Source organism: Erpetoichthys calabaricus, chromosome 11 (assembly GCF_900747795.2).
Source record: "Erpetoichthys calabaricus chromosome 11, fErpCal1.3, whole genome shotgun sequence".
NCBI lineage: Eukaryota > Metazoa > Chordata > Cladistia > Polypteriformes > Polypteridae > Erpetoichthys > Erpetoichthys calabaricus.
Window position 1 is genome coordinate 23,016,118 of NC_041404.2, and position 22,242 is coordinate 23,038,359.

General features: G+C 38.9%; 1 protein-coding gene across 1 annotated transcript in view; it reads left to right on the forward strand.

Annotated features, from left to right (window-relative positions):
* The first annotated feature begins 1,733 nt into the window (after positions 1–1,733).
* Positions 1,734–22,242, forward strand: part of LOC114660243 (solute carrier family 22 member 4-like) — a 50,847-nt gene continuing 30,338 nt past the window's right edge. The window contains exons 1-4 of the mRNA XM_028812802.2: positions 1,734–2,305; positions 6,324–6,427; positions 7,563–7,717; positions 15,993–16,164. Of these exons, the coding sequence (XP_028668635.2) occupies positions 1,910–2,305; positions 6,324–6,427; positions 7,563–7,717; positions 15,993–16,164 (827 nt within the window). The 5' untranslated portion in view covers positions 1,734–1,909. The remainder of the gene's footprint in view (positions 2,306–6,323; positions 6,428–7,562; positions 7,718–15,992; positions 16,165–22,242) is intronic.

Below are 22,242 nucleotides of genomic sequence, written 5' to 3' on the forward strand. Positions count from 1 at the left end.
GCACAGTAGAATGTAAAGATCCGTCTACATAATGTATAATGATTACTAATGATTACTACTGAATTAAGGGTAGATGCATGTACAGTTGTGTCCTGCAATGGATCGGTAGCTTGTCCGCACTTCACAGTCCTCAGGCTGCTTGAATAGCTACATGCTCTCTGTAATTCTAACCTGGATGAGCCAGTTAGTAAGGGGCAATGCATCCAATATACACTCCTAGTCAAAAGTCTGGACATATCCAGATATTTTCATGTTTTTGATATAAATTTAAACCTATTTTTATCAAGGTATTAAATTGATTTAAAAATACAGACATTACATATGTTGCATGTTGCAATTACTGCTTGAAATTACCTTTTTTTTTTTATTTATTTTTCACATACAACTGCAAAGCCCCATTTTCAGCAGCCATTCCTACAGTGTCCTAATGCTTAATTCCCTTAGCATATCCTTAAATGGTAATTTTAAATACTAATCGGTTATTCAAGAAACATATATTTCAATCAGCACTGCGGATACCTGTTATCCTTTTCAATTGGTTTGCAAGACAATGGCATTCGTAAAGTTCAGTTCTGGGCTTATCAATGGCCAAAATGAAACACCTTTCTCAATAAACGTCAGTCTGACATAAACATTTTGCAGAATGAAGGTTATTCCTTGTGACAGACTGCCTAGAAAAATTCACGTAAAGGTGCCTATTACTGTGTTTAGAGGGTAGGGCAAACTGGTTCTAACAAGAACAGAAAAAGAACAGGCCTGTCCAGATGCACAACTGCATATGAGGACAAGTACGCCAGAGTCTGTAGTATGAAAACGAAACACATTACATATCCTCGGCTCATTTCTACCATAAACACACGCCAAATACCACAGTTGACAATTAGGACAATTAGAAGTAGTGGCTACTGAAAATGAGGCTTTGCTGTCATGTTAATTAAAAATAAAAAGCAATCATTTCAAGCAGTAATTGCCATTAGCAAGAGTAGTAATCTGTGGTCTATATTTTTTCATAAGCTTAATGGCATCTGGATAAAAAGGCATCAATTTCTATCAAAAACATGGTAATTTCTGGGTGTGTTCATTCGTTTCACTGGTAGTAATTGCACATAAACCAGCTTCTGTTACATGTTATAATTGTAATAATTTTATAACACGTTATAATAATTAGCATTTAACAAGCTGTTTTTACTATTTTGTAGCATAAGTTGCCATAGATGCCTTCCTTATTGAATTGCTAATCTGCGGAGTACCTGCACAAAATATTACATGGGACTCAAAAATTAAACTTTTCAAGAAAGATGCAAAAAGTTTAAGTTATTTTCCCGAAACAAATACTTTTTAGTACTGAAAACCTTGGGACACAGTTCACTTTTAACTGGGTTTTAAATAAAATGAGAATTACTTTTCAAATGACTGCGAGCGAGAAATCTTGTGGCCTACGACTTTAAAACAGAGGTTCACGTTATGCAGCCATGCTAAATGGGAGCGCGAGTTCTAAGTGGAGTGGCAGTTACCGCCTCGTTTTTAAAATCACCCTTATATCAGGAATAAAATATGGCGAGGGGGCGTTATAGTGTTACAGTAAACATTTGTTTGTTTTGGCTTTAGCGACATAAAAACTGCAGCAATATGACTAAATTATTCTTACTGCAAATACTGGTGAGTGGGAGGAGTGTTTTATTATAAAAGTCTGGTTCATTATTAGGTGAACTATAGTTTAAAAGATAACCGAGCTCCTCCTTCGGTGGGTGGCATAAATAAAAGTGTCAACGATCTGAGTTGACAGGCATTAAGAGTTAGGAGTAAAACGGGCACCAAAAGCTTTTTTTTTACCTTTCAAGTCTCAGGTTAATGCTGCGTTTTCTTTTTCTGTCTTCTTCTCTCACGTTGAAGGTTTGCACAGGCAGTCATGAGAGACTACGATGAAGCGACAGCCTTCTTGGGAGACTGGGGACGCTTCCAGCGACTCATGTTTATCTTTCTTAGCGCCAGTACCATACCTAACGGCTTCTCGGGAATGTCAGTAGTTTTCTTGGCCGACACGCCTGAACACGAGTGTATCGTTCCTTGGGATGCGAACATCAGTTTAGCGTGGCGGAACGTAAGTATTCCCCTGGAGTCAATGAACGACGGAGCAATGAGAAGAAGCCAGTGCACGCGCTACAACCTGAGCGCGCTTCGTGACTTCACTGATCGGCAATTCTTGCCCGGCGTGGACGTAAATGTGAGCACCATCGCTCGGGAGCGCTGCCTCGACGGTTGGGAGTACAGTCGGCAGAGGTATATATCAACTATTGTGTCTGAGGTAACTTTACTTGCTTCTCAGTTTTGGCTCATCAAAAAAGTGCAGCATACTGTATGCGGCACCCGGGTTCAAGTCACAGTATAATTTGTGTGTAGTTTTGGACGTCAAAATGAATGGAGAAGTAGCAGTGTATTTGACGAGTCATGCTGTTATAAAGCAACTGAGTTTAAGTGCAGTATCGCCCAGCTTCATACGAGGAAAGGCGCACATGTAATAACATGACTGGAAAGGTTCGCCTACGGTAGAAATGAATTCAGAGCGCCTCGCCTTCTTACTCCAGAAGCAATATATCTTTACAGCCTTAAGAACCAAACGTGCTGTTGTGAACAGTAGTAGCTTAGCGTCAAGCGGCTGGCACCCTGAATTTGTTTCTCGTGACTGGGTGTTTTTTAATCAGGGTTACCGTCAAAATCCCCCAAAACACTGTTCTATTGTAAGGAAAAGTTTTGTCATTTGTACAAGTAAATTGTTATGCCAGTGCTATTGTAGTTATTAAGTTAGCACTGGCAGCAGTTGTTTTGAATTTATTTTAATTATTCTGAAGAAGAATCCCTTCCGACTTTTCATTGTGCGTTCCTGTACACGATCGGCAAAAGAAGGGCAAGTTTTGCACTACATGAGGGATATTAACAAAAGAACACCTTTTGTTATCCAAAACAGGTTAATGTGTTTGAGTTGATAAACAATCTCCCTAATGAAGAAACATAGTTTTTCTTTACTTATACTAAAGTTTAATGACCTTACTACATATAAATATTTCAAAACATGTAAACTCCACTTTAAAATTGTAAAGGAAGTGTTCTGCGCTCTGATATGACCAATTTCATTTTGAAATGGGAGAACTCAAAATGTAATCAGTTTCATTTACAAGCCACAAAATGTAGAAAAGCAAAGGTAATCATTTAAATAATACATGTACTACCTATAAACTCTGGTTCTGTACTCTGTTTACTGCTGAATATCTACCAGTAGCTGGATGCATTGGGATTTGTCATTGCAAATGGTAATTGTTACAACAATACGAGTACAGGTGGGAGTGGCCCAATCCATCCCAGACATCTCTGATGCCTAACCAATTATACACGAGCTTTGAGATGAGTGGGAGGAGCAATGATAAGTGGCTGGTTCAGTATGTGAGCCTAGTATCTATGTATCCCAGAGCCATCACTCTAAAGCACCAAGTGAAGCTGACTTACTCTATAGCACTTGGCATTACTTGAGTCTGATAACCCTCCCACAACAAAAATCTTAACCACAGTGTAACCGAGCAGGGCTCTAAAGGTATGTACCTACACTCTTTGGTGGCCATTGGAGTCAGCTCCACCTTTGTGGAGTTCTAGGGTGGAGGCTCTGGGCTGCAGAGATTTAATCTGGCGGTATGTTGGTTATTGGTAGTTGACTTCCCCCTATTTTTCCCCCATTGTCCCAGATTTCCCTCTAAAAATGGCATGAGTACACCTGACTTGGCAACCCTGTTTTGTGGAGTTTGCCAGTTCTCATCGTGCATGATTTTCTGCCCAGCACTTTTCATATGTTCCAGATGTGAAGGTTAGGGAAGCTAGCAATTCAAAATTGACTGCACAATGGTCCTTCAGTATACTTGGAGTCTTGTCAATGGCTGCAAGTATAAGATCCGGCTTTCCATTACCCTGAAGTTAGATTATGCGGGTGTGAATGTTCATTTTTTTTAACTAGATTATGCAGATTTTATGAAGTATATTTATTTTATTAAGTATATTTTTATTAAATATATTTCAGCCTTCGTGCAGATCTGCCACTAAGTCTTAGAGGCTGCAACAATAAAATACTGAATTTAAGGGATAATGCCTTTGGATAGCCAAGTTTCAAATTTGCATTCCGAAAATAAGAGGAGTAACAGAGGCACCTCAGTACATGAGCAGCAGAAGTGGACACCTTTTGGGTAGATTTTGGCACAATACCTATTAGACTACAATCTGGAAAAATGAAATTATGCACTCTTACTGCAATATCTGTTTTTATATATACAGTTCCTTTTTAATAACTAAAGCTTGTTTTGGTCTCTAACTATCAAGAAACTGGCTTTTATTATGCTAGTTTTATGTTGTTTTATTTTGCTGGTTAAACATATAGCCCTAGTACAAAGCACTACTGTAAATGTTTTTTGTTTCAAAGATTGAATTCTTTGTTACCTGTTAATTTTGTACTTTCTTGCCAATTACTCCCATATGTCTGTAAGCTCTTTTGAAATATCTTAGACAAGTAACATCCAGCCATCCATTTTCTAAATCTGCTTTAAACTGAGCAGGGTTGCTGGGAAGCTGGAGCCTGCCTCATCAAGTTTAGAGCACAAGGCAGGAACACTCTCGGAACAGGGCACCAGTCCGTTGAAGGGTGAACACAGAAATACACATGTATATGCACAAACACTAGGGCCAATTTGACACCACCAATCCACCTAACCTGCATGTCTTTGGACTGTGGAAAGGAACCAGTTGGACACGGAGAGAACATGCAGATTCAGTCATGGGAGGACCAATGATGTGAATCCCCGTATCCTTGTTGTAAGGCAACAGTGCTACTCTGTGCCACCCAAACAAGGAACAGTAACACTTACAAAAAAAAAACAACTAGTGTGGCAAATCAGATTAGTGGCTAGTTCTGCTTCCTCACAGCTCTCTTAAGTTTTCAGTTTAAATTATAGGTCCAAGAACTTCCTGTGGGGAGTGTAAATGCTCTCCCTGTGTTTCCATGGGTTTTCCTTTTACTTCCCAATCAAGTAAATTGGATATTTTACATTTGTCCTTGAATCTTTAAAGAGATAAATGAGTTAGAAAATAAATACGTTTTTATTTACAGAACACTGAAGGTCTTGCTCTTTAGTATTTACATATTCAAAATGTTTACTAAAGCAGAAAAAAGGCACCTGAGCTTAGAAAGTGAAACTCAGTGTTTTGTGTTATTTAGCAGCACAGATGCTTATTTTACCAGCATGTTAAAAAACAAAATTGTTCCCTGTTAATGTTATGAGTTATGGCTGGTAGAGTTTTGTATTTATTCCATTTTTTCAAAATGCATATACTGAAATTCAGTGCATGTCCTTCTAAATTGTCAGACACAACAAAGAAGGTCAAAATGTAGCACACTGGACTGTTTGTTAGCATAAAAAAAATGTGTTAAAAGAACTTGGAGTACTTGTTCAGATGTTCCCTTTACTTTTTTAACTAGTAAACTATTTTATGCATATATTTTGATTTGTTATGGCTTCTAATACTTATATAATACTTTATAATATCTACTCAGTTTTAGTGATTTGAAATGAAAATGTTTTGTCGTGGTTTTGTATATCATGCATTTGCTTAGTTGTTTTACACGAACTGCAGAAAAAAACTAAAGCTGCCCATGTCTTTGTTTTGCTTAGTCATTCTAGTTATATGTTTGTTCTTGACAGGATATCTAGAAATATAAAAAAACGTCTTTGATCTTTAAACCTTATACAGTATGTTTCTATTGGCTAACATATAGGGTTACACGAAAATAATAGCACATTGCATAACTTCTATGTTTGAAAATGCCTCACTCCTTGTTTTGAAATAGACATTTATGTATAAGATCAAATAGAAAGAATTTCGTATATCCAGAAAATTCCATTAACTTAATTAGTGATAGTAGAATAAAAATGTATTTTAACAAAAAGATTAGATTATTTAAGAAAGTCTGTATAAAGTAATTTTATTGCCTTTATTTTTGATTCCCCAGTTACTACTAATATCAGAATTGGTTCCTGATTTACAAATAAGGTTTAGTTCTGGTGTTGATATTTTCTGCCTGGAACTGTTTTTACATCATTAGCACTGTACTTCTGATCTCAGGTTTTGGATCAAAAGGTAATTATCCTACTAATTTAATTTTATTTGATTTCTAGACCTGTTTAAACTTAGCATTTGAAGTTGTATGACAAATAAAATAAAAAAAAAACATTGATTGTGCTTTTGTGTGTTTGTATGTTTGTAATTGTCATTTTCTGTTTGTTTTAAAGTGGGATCTTGTGTGTGAGAACAACTGGAAGGGGCCGCTTACAGCATCTCTCTTCTACTTTGGTGTGCTGACGGGTTCTTTTATATCAGGACAGCTGGCAGACAGGTACAGTCTTCACCATTCTATTTACTTTTTAAATACATATTTTAAATTGTGGGGTTTAAATCCCAATAAACAATTGAGGTACGTTTTTGTATGTATATGACATTTGGTTTTTGTTTTGTTTCATGTTGTTCTCATTTTACTCCTGCTGGGCTATTTACTAGTGTCATGTAAAGTAACTGCACAAAGTTAAAACACATATTACAGTAATGATATGCGGGTGTAGTAATGTAAATTGCAGTAACACTAAAACCTATAAGATCTCAATGAGGGTATTACTACATCATAAGTATAATAAGATGTTTAATCAAGAGTACAGGCCAATGCCACAGTGGTTAGTGCTGTTGCCTTACAGATTTATATAGCCCAAACTTTTGTTTGTACCTCAGCTCAGGCACTATGTGATATTTGTATATAATGACTACATATGCATTTAAAAGTCCCCAATGGCATATGAAATGCAATTAACTCCTTTTGAAAAGCATCCCAACAAGTATTCTATGTATGAACACAGGACTGAAGGGGTAGCAAAACTGACACTGATTCACCATATTATTCCTCATGTCTAAAATGTCAAAAAATCTTAAATCTAAGATAAGAATGTATCAGATCTACGAAAAAAAAAAATTTCTACTAGTTCAAAACTTACATTAGTTTCTAATGTCATTGAAGTTGTTCTATGATTGCTGCATGTTACAGTAAATTCTTTGCAAATAGATGCTTTATGAAACTAGTATGTGAAACTACCTACTGCTGTTTTTATTTAAAACAAGTGTACTAAATCTGTCCTGTCCTACTCCACTGACAGATTGAGGAGATCGTTCCTCCCCCAAACTATGCGACTCTTTAATTCCATCCGGGGGGGGGGGTGTAAACGTTAACATTTAACATTATACATAGTTATTGTCTGTTTTTCACCTGCATTATTATCATTCTTTAATTTAATATTATTTATTGTATCAGTATGCTGCTGCTGAAGAATGTGAATTTCCCATTGGGATTAATAAAGTATCTATCTATCTATCTATCTAAATATTTAATCATTTTTATAAAAAATGTTTTGTGATTAATTAGTGATGGATGACAAAATTATAATATTAACATAATTTATTTTATCTCCATTTTATTTTGTATTCAGATTTGGGAGAAAACCAGTTCTTTTTGGGACAATGGCAGTTCAGACAGCATTCAGCCTCATTCAAGTTTTCAGTCCAAACTGGGAATTATTCTGTATTTTATTTTTCATTGTTGGCATGGGTCAGATCTCAAACTATGTGACAGCTTTTGTACTGGGTATATCAAATTCCTTTATCATTTTAACTAATAATAATAATTCTGTTTTAATTTTGGACAATTTAAAACATTATTCATATATTCTAAGAACTTTTATGGTAGATGCCTGCACTTTGACATCAACAGTAGTAAGAGCTGCCTGTATGTCCAGTGATACACTCTGCAGTTTTTAAAAATTTCTTTCAGCATTTTGCGTTCTGCTCTCTGTTTGAACCTGTAAATAATAGAATGATTATTTTCTGGTTGTTTAGAGATCTTTTAAATCCTTTCCCACACTATCTGTTGCATCTATAAACTTCTTTCTGTAGGCCTCCAAGACCTCTTTCGAACTAGGCGTGGTGATACCACATACTTTAGTAACAAAAAGAAAACCAAACTAAATGTCATAGGTTTAAGTATAATGGGTTCAGACAAGACCCTTTGATGTTTTAATCATTTGCATCTGATCTTGGTTTATTATATTCTAATTCTAGGTATTTTAGGTAGTGATAAATTTGCGGGGTGTATTTACTTCTCCACATGCGAAATTCTGCTTTATGTGTAGATATCGTTTAAATGGAAGATCAAATCTTGATATGTCCACATATGTTAAAGATAAAATATTTCATGGTGTATCCTTACTTTTTCACACAACTATAGTGTGTGTATGTGTATGCTTGAAAATTGGCTGAAAAAAGGCAAAGATTTGATCAATTGGTCTTTACGGACATTAGTCCAAAACAAAACTGAGGAGATAGACAAAATATGGCAGTGACGTCATCAGGCCCAGGTGAAATTTCCTGTGGTTGGTCTGTAGAGGGGAAAAGGAGAAAGGATCAGTGCACTCTGCCACCCCCAGGTCCAGCATGGAATTACCCTCTTGAGCCCCTTAGCTGCCTCCCTTAGCTGTTAATGGCATTTTCATTAGAGAGCCACGATTTAGTCCGCTATCTGGCAGTCTTAGTATTGGCCCTGAATTTCAGAGTGTCCAGTTAAACATGTGTCTGGTGGGTCTTTCCTTCTGATGGCTTTGCAATATTCCTGTACAGTAATCCCTCACCTATCACGGGGGTTACGTTCCAGAGCCCCCCGCGATAGGTGAAAATCCACGAAGTAGCGACCTATATTTATTTTATTACTTATACATATTTTAAGGCTTTATAAACCCTTCCCACACTCTTATAAACCTTTCTCACTCTCTTGTTAACCTTTCCCATGCTCTTATAAACACTTCCTGTGCTCTTAAACAATTTCTACATTCTTAAACACCTCAGACCAACACTGCACACTGCACGCAGCGATCAGACGTCTGTGTCTGCACTCGCTTTGTAAAGGGGGGCCGCTGAACTCATGCTGAGCAGAAATGGACTTTGTGCTGCTTCTGCCAAAATGCCTGCTTGTCGCTCTGCGCGAGGAGTGTGTGTGGGTGTGTGAGAGCTGAACGCACCTTCGCTCAAACCCCCCTCCCCGGAAGCGCAGTACGCTCCTGCCACTTCGCATTGTCAAGGGGGTGGGGAGCTGAATGAACGCTAAGGAGAAGTGGACTTTGTGCTGGTTGTCGCTCTGCGTGTCAATAATTTAAAAGCCTGTACATCACCAATTTTCCTGTCTCACTGTCTTGTCTTGCGTGAAGTTAAAATGTTTTATAATAGTGAGATGTTACTCATATCCTTAGCCCGACATCCACATATCATATGTGTTAACAAAGTGTGTTTTATAAGTTTACATGTGTTTAAAGCATGTGGGATGGGTATTTTAAGGCTTAAACTAAAAAAATGTTTATTTATATGGTCTTTCTATATCGCGGATTTTCTCCTGTTGCTGATGGGTCTGGAACATAACTTCCGCGATAGGCGGGCAATCACTTGTATTTAAAAACCCGCGAAGTCGTGAATCCGCGAAAAGTGAACCGTGAAGTAGCGAGGGATTACTGTATACGTGTTGCAGGTCTTTTAGATGTTTGTTCCACGTATACCGCTGGGCATGCATTGCATGGTAATGCTGTAAACTGCATTTCTTGTCTCCATGGTTGACCTTTTGTTTTTGGCATTGAAATGGAAAGTCCATAAAGTGTTTGCTGGTTTGTGTGCTGTCTTAATCCCAGATCTTGATGCTTGCTGTACTTTCTGACATGCCACAATGATAAGGGAGGGTGTGGTACATGCAGTGGGGGACAGAGTTGGAGTGTTTAATAAATGTCTTGGGGTAGCAGATTGATGTGAATAGATGAAAAAGATAATGTCTTTCATTCTTTTTTTGTGTCCATTGTGTTACAATGGGTGTTAATCCTTTTGAACAAAGTCATAACACAACACCATTTATGTGATGAAGGGTGGTTCCTGGAATAGTGTATTATTTTTTTCAGCATTGCAATCCTTGCGATAAAAACGTGTAATTAAACCAGTGTGGTTACTTCTTTCAATAGAAATGTCAAGGAAATTGATGTGTCTGTTTGTTTCTTTTTCCATTGTGAATGGGATTGTGGGGAATACTTAGGTGATGTGATTGTAGAATCCATTCAGCTAGTTACTTTTTAATATAATGAATGTGTCATTGATGTTGCGTATCCAGAGTTTAAGTCTGAAATAAGTTAGAGCCGTGCTTTCAAATCACTGCATAACATGTTCAGCTAAAAGTCCTGATAACGGAGATCCGATTAGCATGCCTTCTTTCTGACTATAGTATTTTCCATTAAAATTGGAAGAGGATGTTTTGGCAGAGTGATATTCAATGCATTATGTCCTTAGTGGTTAGCTTTGTTTGTGCTGTTACAGTGGGGTCATTATTTAGTTTAGTTTTGTAAGTAAAGTCTCTGTGGCCAGATAAATTGGGATCATTGATCTCATCACCAGCAATGGATATATTCTTCAGACGCTGTAATGTCATCTCAGTACAATTAACGGAATAATCTGAGTCATATGTTAAATGTTTTGAGTATATGAAAAAGTCTTTTGGATAAGTTGTAAGTTGGTCCACCTGTTAGGCTGACCACAGTACTGAATTTTAATGAGGTCTTGAGGATTTTTGGGAGGCTGTAAAATTCCAGGTTAATTTTACATTAACCTTGTAAGTTTAAATGCTTGTTATTTCAGAGTTTACCCAGTGTGGTGTTGATTTTATTTAAGGTGGTTTTTGTATTCTAAAATTTTATTAATTGGATCCTGCCAGGTTTCAAAAAAGTTTTGCACATCGATCCTGTAAGTGCAAATTACATTTTTTCCAATTTCAAATACAGTAGACCCCTGCGAAGTCGCAGTTCAGGGTTTGACTGCTGCCATGTGACACGTCTCCTGGTGAGTGGGTTTACCACCACTGAGGGAAACGCGGTTTGGGATGGTGAAGGTAGCCAATCCGAGAGCGTTATTCATTTCTCCTTGCTAATGATTGACTGCTGCTTTGTGATGCGTCTCCAGGTGAGTGGGTTTACCACCGCGGTTTGGGATGGTGAAAGTAGCCAATCCGAGAGCGTTATTCATTTCTCCTTGCTGATGATTGACTGCTGCTTTGTGACACGTCTCCAGGTGAGTGGGTTTACCACCGCGGTTTGGGATGGTGAAAGTAGCCAATCCGAGAGCGTTATTAATTTCTCCTTGCTGATGATTGACTGCTGCTTTGTGACGCGTCTCCAGCTGAGTGTCCTCGTGTTTTCCATTTTGTTATTGTTTTGTTATTTTTAAAACGCACATGATGTCGTCGAACTGCTCTGCACCTTCTAAGGCTTCTGGAACTGAGCCTAAGCGCCAGAAGAAGTTTAAAACACTCCAGGAGAAGGTTGATTTGCTCCGGGAACTAAAAAGTTATGCTGCAGTAGCGCGCCACTATGGCATTAATGAAAGCACCGTATGCTACATAAAGAAGAACGAAGCAGTTTCTGTGATAGTGCCAGAAAGGAAAAGACCGTAAGGGATAAAAATATCGTCAGGATGGAACCTGCCTTGGCACTTTGGATCACCGACTGCAGGAAGACGGTAACATCATCCGTGAGAAAGCACGGAAATTGTACCAGCAGTTCGCTACAGGAGACAATGTAGAAACTTCCTATCACAATGTTCCTGAAACCTATAAAGAAAAGCAAGCACGAAACCCCACCAGAAGAAGGCCCATACAAAGATACGACTCCTCCTGAAGTGCCTGAAGAAGAGGCGCCACCCAAGGAGTTTTAAATCTACTAAAGTTTTAAAGCTACTTCATCATCATCATCAATATCATTCATCATTGGTGAGTACCTGTACATTTTATTGTATTTTAATTAAATGAATTTATTATGTATTTACTCTACTTATAACCAAAAAAATGACAGCGCATACCAAAGAAAACGTGCTTGTATGAATTACAGTACGTATAGCGGTAACATCGGTATTTTACATTCTACAACCACGGGAGACATAGCAGTACAGTACTGTACAGTAGACGGGTTTACCTTTGCATTCTGTTTTTAGGTAATAAGGTAATTTTTTAAGTAATGTGTTAAGCTGAGTTTGCAACGAAATTAAAGTGCTTTGGGGGCATACTGTATTTAGGGTTGAAACTATAAAAATAGGCATTTAAAAGGCATTTTTTAACCACATCCAAAAGTCTTGGTTTTTCACACTTCATGGGTGCTCTAGGAACGTAACCCCCGCGAATTTTGGGGGTGTACTGTAATATATAACATCAGTTACCCACTGACTTAAAAGAGGTGAGTTAGAATTCTTCCAGTTGAGCAAGATAAGTCTACATGCCAATGGTGAAGTAAAGGCAATTACAGTTTGTTTGTCCTTCTCCACTTTAAGCCCATCTGAAAGTACACTAAACAGAGCTGTTAATGCATTTACATCATTTAGCAGACGCTCTTATCCAGAGCGACTTACAACAGTGTGTGTTAGTTTTTTTTCGCATACCCCTTGGGGTCAGAGCGCAGGGTCAGCCATTGTACAGCGCCCCCTGGAGCAATTACAGGTTAAGGGCCTTGCTCAAGGGCCCAGCAGAGTAGGATCTCTTTTGGCACTGACGGGGATTCGAACCGGCAACCTTCAGGATACCAGCGCAGATCCTTAGCCTCAGAGCCACCACTCCGCTCCGCAGCATAATGCATTAGGAGAGATTGTAACCTCAGTTTAACACAGTATGTTAAGGCACTAACACTTGGGGATGTGGGACAGGATACCAGTCTTGATGTAGTATTTTGTAATAACTAGGATAGAAGTGAGGGTGTAGAGGTGCTTGTACTGCCAGGGTCCAGTGACCATAATATAAAACAATTTCCAGTGTTTTGGAAGAGCGCAGATACAAAAACTAAAACTTAAGTTTAACTTTGGCAGGTGAAATTTTGAAAACGAAGTATTAAAGGGATAAATTGGGCTAAGCTTTTAAATGTGAGGATGCTGAAGGAGATGTGGAACAGGTATAATCAGCGGGAAATAAAAAAAAAATGCAGTGGGTAAGGAGATAAAATAAAGAAGTTGCAAAGGAAAGAATAGCTGTATAAGGCGTATAAGACTAATAACTCTAATAGTAATCGTAGGGCATATAAGAGCATCAGGGTAGTCATTAAGAAGATTTAAAGGCATTTAAAAATGGATATTGCATATACGGTGAGATTCAGTATTTTATTAGAAAAAACAGTCAAGAAAGATGTAAAGGGTACCAGGAATAGTGAAGGGGAATTAAAATATACAGGCAGTGACATAGCAGATGCTCTAAACTTGCATTTTTCTGAGGTCTTCACAAGTGAGGAAGTAGATAACCTCCTCGGGGTAACGGACTATTAAGGAGGTACTGATTTTTTGGAAATTATATGCTGAAATCAAAACATGTATGATGTTATCAAATGGTTTCTGATAATGAAGATAAATAAGGTTCCACATGAGAGTTTGGGCATCAAACTAAAAGAACTAGGAATACTGTGTAGATGGGTACAAGGAAACTTATCAATCTGGTGAAGGTAGAGTGACTGCTACTATTTTTAAATATATAAATGATTTTGACAGGAATATAAAAAACAAGCTGGTTAAGTTTGCAGGTGATGCCAAAATAAGAGGTTTGGCAGGTAATCTAGAAGCCATTGAAACATTACAGAAGGACTTGGACAGCATACAGGCTTTTGTGGATTTGTAGTAGATGAAATTGAAAGTAAATGTAAAGTATTACACATAGAAAGTAAAAATGTTAGATGTTAATATACAATGGGAGGACTGAATATTGAAAGTACACCTTATATATAAGGTGTATATAGGAGTCATATTGGACTCGTCATTTTCATCTTCCAGACAGTGTTCTGAAGCCATTAAAAAAGGCTAAGAGAATGTAAAAATAATTGGGAAATTTACCTTTCCCTCATTCTGTCACTTTCCTGAATGTATAGTATTGTGTAAGATTTTTTTTTCACTATCTATGTTAATCTGAGAGAACCTGCTTTCCAGCAATTTCTTACTAGGTTAACACACTTTCACAATATTTAAATAATTGATATTTTTAATTCTGGATTATACAATCTTACTGTCAAGAAAAGCTGAAATTTAAGTAAGGATTTTAGGAATTACGTTTCCATTGCATATGTACTAATTGAGGCAAATAAACTGACCGGATGATGTGATTGTTATTAACCAGGAAGTTCTTTAAGTGGTATCAAGTGACAAAATCTGAAAAAATATACAGTAGTCTATGTAGGTAAGCAATAAAATAATGAAATTTAATCAATGCTAACTGAATGTGGTTCATAAGCCTTGAGCACCTTTATTCTTTTATAACATTCTATATCTGTGCCTTACAATTCCTGTCCACAGTCTGTGATTTTTCAAACTGTATACCAAGTGTGACATAACCTACACTCAGTGCATTTAGACATTGTTTTTTTTAAAGCCAGTGTTTTTATATGGAGAATACTTCAGGTATTATTATATATAGCCGACGCCCGCCGGAGCATATGGCGGTGTAAGAATAGGAACGGAAAACGGTGAGAAAGGAATTCAGAAATCAAGAAGAAATAAATACTTCTTGAAAGACGCAGTGTGCATGTAGAATTTCCGGCCAAGCAGGATTACATGTGAAAAATAAATCAGGCTTACAGAATTTACGTACTATGGCCATGGCATCCTGATAGTTTTGTTGCATGTATCTTGGACTTCCTGGAAATGTGGATGGTAATATAATTTTTCCTACACGTACATTATTTTCAGCGTTTGCTTGCAGTGCGTCTGATAGCCCTTTGTATTGTTCCACGCGCAGATCTTGTTGATATAATCTGAGATAGTTGAGATGCATGCCCTCTGTTTTAACATACGCATCTACGACGTACTGTTGGAATAGTGTAAAATTGGCATTGAGTAAGCCTTATTTGCTTGGCGCTTCTTTTATCGGGAACATGTTGTAAATCTTTGTGCCAGTCAATGTCTCCATAAGGGAATAAAAGTGGGTAAACTATAGGATCGCAATTCATATTGAGCGTGGAAATCTGTTTACAGGAGTTGCCTATGGGATAGATGCAAATGTCCCTTTCAGCAGGCGTTTCGCCATCTTCTCCGACAAAAATCGCTGCAACATCGGTGTGACATGTCGGGGCATTGTATCGTCGTAAATCCTGCCCAGGGTTTTCCTTGAAAACCATTCGTACAGATGCTGTTGGATTAGACTGAGCGATTTCATGCATGTGTTTGTATGATTTAGCGAAGGGGTTGATGGTTCTGAGCATGGAATCTAGCTGGAGAAGTACATTTTGCTGCATGGAGCAGAGTTTGCTTTATTTTGTAAGCGTACATCAGTAGCTTGCACTATGTCAAAAACATACAACTGTCCATATCCTGGAGAGGTAGAAGTGTTAGCGTATAATGGAGAGATTTGGTGATTAAATTTGCCCGTGTATTTTAAAACGGTATGGTCCGTGGCCAGGAGGTTGAGTTATCTGTGCACCCATGGAAGCAAACGCTAGAGAAGAGTTGTATTCTCGAATGTGTTCATGATAATTTTTAACTTCTGATGTTTGCTGTGTAAGAAGCTGTTATAAAGACACAGGTGGCTCCCGCAAAGGTGGTAAAGCTATTTTACCGTTGTGGCAGCACCTCGAGTACTTGTTGGATGTATTACGCTCAGCCGGCCATTATAGTGCATGACATGGAAGAGGACGAATAGGAATCGAGAAATGCCGTGTCAGCTGGGTGTGGGCGGGACCAGTTTTGAAGTGGAAGCAGGACGAACCAGAAGAGAAATATATATATAAGAGATAATAATATAAATGTAATGAATTATTATTATAATGTTTAACATGAATTGTGCATATTTATTGTGTTTACTTTGTTACTACCTTTTTATCTTATAATAGGAACAGAAATTCTGAGCCCCTCTGCCCGCATCATCTACTCTACGTTGGGAGTGTGCCTGTTTTTTGCTATTGGTTATATGATACTTCCAGGCCTTGCTTTCTTCCTCAGAAGCTGGAGAATGCTTCTCCTGGCTTTATCTATGCCTGGGCTACTGTATATTCCCCTTTGGTGGTAAGTATGCAAATACATTTTAACTATGTTAATTGACACTTTTTTTTGGTATTTTTTAAATGTAAATGTTTTAACTTTTTACAATAAAACACCTGCATGAGAAAACCTTAGTCAGCTGAAGGACAAAGCTTTCATTGCACTAGAAATTAATAAATAAGACCAAATGAATCCTCTACATTAATATGTCTCAAATTATTAGCTGTTAGAAACTATACATAAGTAAACTGGAAGATTTTCATAGATATATTGAAGCATATTTAATTAAAGTATTTCATTATAGTCCTCTCAACAGGTGTGTTGTATCACTATACAGTATGTACATTTATATTCATAATTATTCCTATTAATTTTGTTAATTAATAAGAGGGATATTGAATGAATTGTGCAAGTCAAGAGACATGTGTGCTTTTTGCATATACAGTGTAACAACATTAGTACTGGTTTATAATTAATCAGGAATCCTGGCTTTTACATTTTGATGTTGAAATAATTTGAAGTAAATTTAATACATTACCTTAGTGACCCTAAAATCTGCATTAACTGAGTTCAGTAAATGGATGGATGGATGGATGAATACATCCATCACAACATTGACTTTGCAGTAGAATGGCATATTGACAATGTAAAATAATGTGTGATCATAACATTTTTGAAGATTTGTGCATAGTGGTTGCTGATAAGCAGTTGAAAAATAAAGTATGTTTTTAAGAAGTACAGGTGTAATTTTAGTAGCAAAAGTAGTTTTTGCATTTCTTCATATGCCAATTGTGAATGATGTTCTTCAAGACAAAGTAACATAAATGACCACGGATTTGATGAGGTCAATGAGGTAAACATGCTATTATTATTTTTTATATTAGCCAGGTAGCTTTCAAGAAAAGATCAATTAGTATTTACCTACTCTCTAATTTTATATGTTTTATAGGGTTATCGTTGTTAAATATACAAAGTATAGTGAAATTTTATACTTGCATATACTAATAAACATGTAGCATGATGCCACTCTCCAGTGCAATGGTTAGTGAGTACAAATACCTTACCTTGAAACCTCAGTCTTCCATACCTAAAAAATCTCAGAACACATGAAAAGGTATTGGCAGATTAATATATTTTAAATGTATTAGCTAAGGTACCTATAAAATGGAAAGGTGAAAAATAATTTGAAATTGCAGGTATATAATACCAAACTTTACTGCCCTTAAACTTCTTGCTTTTACTAAATATTTTTTGTAAGTATTGTAAAGCTTCTTTTTCGTAATAATTTTAGTTTTTTTTCTTATGCTTCAAAGATCCCCCCTCCCCCCTCATCATCTTGCAATAAAATACCCTTTGGGCGATGACAAAGATGGGGAGTGAAATGCTTGATTAAATTTAAATGTAATAGAATCAAACCGGGGTTTCATGGTTGAAAATACAACAGAATATGATGGATAGCATGTTTGCCAAAGTGGAAAAATTGAGTACTTTAACCATAAATAATGGATCTTCTCTTTTTGACTGACTGAATTTCTCAGCTTACTCAAATAGCTACTCAATTCACAAAGTAAAAGGAAGCTGCAGTGCCAAGACTGAACTCTTGACCAGCGAATGAGGGGGAGAAGTTGAGTTTTCAATTCAAAAAGTCATTCCCTTGAGGCTTTAGGTTTCCTGTTTATGATATCTGCTGATAATTCTGGAAATACCAATAAAACAATAGTGGCTTCATGTTCCTTGACTTTGCAAAAGGTTAAGGACTACGGATTACTGGATACTGGTTCCAGCACCCTGAGCCGCATTGTTGGACTTGTCCCTCTGGTACTAGAGGTGCGGTGAAAGAGATCGATCACATTCTCGTGGCCAGACACTGAAGGCTCTTACAAAACTGCAGGGTGTACAGAAGTGCCCAGTTTGTGAGTTCTGACCATAGATGTGTTGTTGCTACTCTAAAAATCCAGCTTAGGTCCAATACGCTACCACCTACTAGGAAAATGAGGCTGGACCTGGCCACACTCTAAGATCAGGCTGTTTGCATACAGTTTTTGTGAGGAATTTACCGACTTGGGTGTGACTGCCGATCCTAATGTGATGTGGGTGACCTTCCGTGACAAGATCCTGAGGGTTGTTGCATGCAGTTTTTGTGAGGAATTTACTGACTTGGGTGTGACTGCCGATCCTAATGTGATGTGGGTGACCTTCCATGACAAGACCCTGAGGGTTGTGTTATTGTTACCAGTGTTCTCAGAAGGAGGCATTTCATCTCACAGGGCACTCTGGATATCATCAAGACAAGACTAGTCACAGCGCACAGCTTGATGGCAACTCCGGTCTGTACTGGGAACTGAGAAGGATGGCTGCAAGGGCTCTGAGGGCAGATGAGGCATTTGTTAGAGGAATCTGTGAGCTAGTGATACACCATTTATGGTCTAGTGACCAAGTCCTTCCAAGGAATCAAAGCATCATACATATACGAATCTGTTCCTCGGAGAGTTGCAGTCAGGGCAGCGGCTGATGGAACGGTCCTAATGGGTGACACTGCAGTTGTGACCCAGTGGGCTGGCTACTATGAACCCCCCAATCTCACTGAGATTACACAGGGGATGAACCAGCAGTGGTATCCGGGGTGAACTTCTCCAGGCTGGTGGCTAGGTTGTCCTCTTGGCATTCCAAGCAATCTTTGCTTCCATTTGGTAGATGGGCGTCATCCCAACTGACTGGTAAATGGGACTTGTCTTCCCTATCAGGAAATGGAAGGGTGATCGCCTGGATTGCAGCAACTACTGGGGGATAACACTGCTCTTGGTGCTGGGTAAGGTCCTTGCTAGTGTCCTCCTCAATGGGATCTGTGATCACTCGCTCACCTACCATCGACTGGAGCAGTCTGCTTTTATGCCTAAAAGTCTACCATTGACTGCATCCTGGCATTAAGGGTTCTCATAGAGCGCAGATGCAAATATTGGCAGAGTTTCTTTGCAGCCTTTGTCAATTTTTCGTAAAGCGTTTGACTCTGTTGATTGAGCTGCCCTTTGGGACGTTCTGAGACTTTGCGGGATCCCCTCCAGGTTGCTGGTTATCATGGCCAGCCTGGTGCTGTGAGTGCTGTGCAGAGTGGAGGCAGAACCTCTGCGTTTTTCCCAGTTGATTCTGGGGTTTGTCAGGGTGGGTTCTTGCTCCTACTCTGTTCAATGTTTGCATGGACTGGGTGTTGGGCAAGGTCTTGGGGTCCAGCAGCTGTGGCGGATCCGTTGGTGAAGAAAGATTCATTGATCTTGACTTTGCTGACGATGCTGTGATCTTCAGAGAGTCAGGGGAGGCTCTAATCAGGTGCTATCAAGAAACTGAGTGAGAAGTGTGAGTGTCTGGGCTTGTGAGTGTCCTGGGTAAAAACCAAGATCCAGGCATTTAATGACCTCTTAGGCACAGCCATCAACAGTGTGTCTGTCTGTGGAGAGAGTGTCAACCTTGTCGAGAGGTTTACTTACCTCGGCAGCGATATTCATGTTTCTGGCGACTCTTCCTATGAAGTCAGTAGATGGATTGGAAGAGCATGGGGGGTCATGAGGTTGCTGGAAAGGGGTGAGTGTTGCTCCCGATATCTATGCAAAAGAATGAAGGTGCAAGTCTTTATAGAGTCCTGGTGCTACCTGTTCTGCTATATGGTTGCGAGACATGGACGCTATCCAATGACCTGGGAAGAAGACTGGACTCCTTCACTACTGCGTCTCTTTGGAGAATCCTTGGGCACCGCTGGCTTGATTTTGTGTCGAATGAGCGATTGTTCATGGAGCCCTAAATGAGGCACAGTAGCTGCATTGTGAGGGAGTGTCAATTACTGCACTACAGTCATGTGTCATGAATCCCAGAGGATGATCCGGCTCACAGGATCCTCATTGTTGAGGACCCATATGACTGGACCAGGCCAAGGGGACACCCATGTAACACTTGGCTGCAGCAGATAGATGGTTATTTTCAGAGAATGGGACTCGTCCATGTGTCTGCCTGGGGGGGGTGTGCCAACAAGGATCCCAAAGCGGTTTCATTATGTGGTGGGTGCAGCAATGTACTGTACCAGTGTATGCTCCCCAACTTAACCTGAGCATATGCTAATAGCACGTTGGCGCACCCACCACATGACGAACCACCTGTATTGGGACCTGAGTGCAGTAGGTGAAACCTCTGCACCACAGTTGAACGGTGTGAGGTTTTTTATGGTGGATGGAGTGCCAATCCTGCCACCAACCCCAAAGTTTTCCCTGTAAGTTGGAGAACCTGCGTGCAGGGCCATATGCAGATTGATGTCATACTCAGGACGGAGCAATTGCAGGTTAAGGACCTTGCTTAAGGGCCCAATGGAGCCACTTCTGGTGTTTACAGGATTTGAACTGGCAACCTTCCGATTATCGGTGCAGATCCCTAGCCTCTGACCCACCACACCGTTCCATATAGTCTGAACTTTATGTAGTGCTGCTATATATAGTTTGTATTACGGAGACCAAAACTGCAAACAATGTTCCAGATGAGGTCTAACAAATAGGTTATAAAGCTTTAGTATAACTTCTTACTAGACCTCATAATCTCTTCTACACACTGTCCACTATGACTCCCAGTTTCTTCTCATAAAATTAGTTATGATCAGTATCATGATTATAGGTGCAGTAGGTGAGGTAAAATGGATGCTCATGGCCAAACGACTTTGCAGGCCAACAGCCTCTGCTCTTTGCCATTTTACACGAGTAACCACACCTTTTTTCCTTTCCTAGATTTCTCTTGTTTAATGTTACTAGGACTTAGGAAAGAATAATGGAATGTAAAATGAGGTAAGGCCTAGTTAAGATTACAAGGGCCAAACTAGTTACACATGAACCATACACAAAATTGATTATAAAGTAGGATGAAAAGCTCTAGGATTCAGCAAAGGATCTGTTTCCCATTAACTGTGCGCAGGGAATCGAAGGAAGTAAATTAACCTTTTTCTTTCAAATAAAAAAAAATGTTGGGCATTTAAAATACATTGGCATTATCGGGGGAAGGAAAATATGTGAAGACTTTGTAAGTTCAACACCTAAATAGTATATAAAAAAGAATAATCAAAAATTGTATGATTAGAGGAAGTACTGGACTTTAGTGTCAGTTAGCATGAGTTCTGTGTTTTTGCCATTTAATTTTAAAAAGCTGTGCTTTCTCCGGGAATATATTTCTTCAAGATAAGACATGGGCTGTGAGAACCCTGAACATCCACTTTTTACAGCAAATAATGCTGTGGCCACTATGGGGCACCCAGAGCCCAAACACCAGACACAACTCAGCCACACACCAATAAAACACCTCCTTCACTCTGTGTGTCTCCTCTGTGAGTACTGTCCAGTTTCCTTTTGACTCTGACTCCCCACATGAGGCGAGATGCCTACTTTTATGTTGGACCTGGGAGCACTGCAAGGCATGCTGAAAGCACTTCTGGGTCATATGGAAGCTCTCCAAAATAGGGAGGTCCATAATTCACAGCGACCCCCTGCTGCACCTAACAACATTTATTTATACAGTAATCCCTCGCTACTTCGCGGTTCACTTTTCGCGGATTCACGACTTCGCGGGTTTTTAAATACAAGTGATTGCCCGCCTATCGCAGAAGTTATGTTCCAGACCCATCAGCAACATGAGAAAATCCGCGATATAGAAAGACCATATAAATAAACATTTTTATAGTTTAAGCCTTAAAATACCCATCCCACATGCTTTAAACACATGTAAACTTATAAAACACACTTTGTTAACACATATGATATGTGGATGTCGGGCTAAGGATATGAGTAACATCTCACTATTATAAAACATTTTAACTTCACGCAAGACAAGACAGTGAGACAGGAAAATTGGTGATGTACAGGCTTTTAAATTATTGACACGCAGAGCGACAAGCAGCACAAAGCCAGCGCAAAGTCCACTTTTCCTTAGCGTTCATTCAGCTCCCCACCCCTTGACAATGCGAAGTGGCAAGAGCGTACTGCGCCTCCGGGGAGGGGGGGGGTTGAGCGAACGTGCGTTCAGCTCTCACACACACACTCCTCACGCAGAGCGACAAGCAGGCATTTTGGCAGAAGCAGC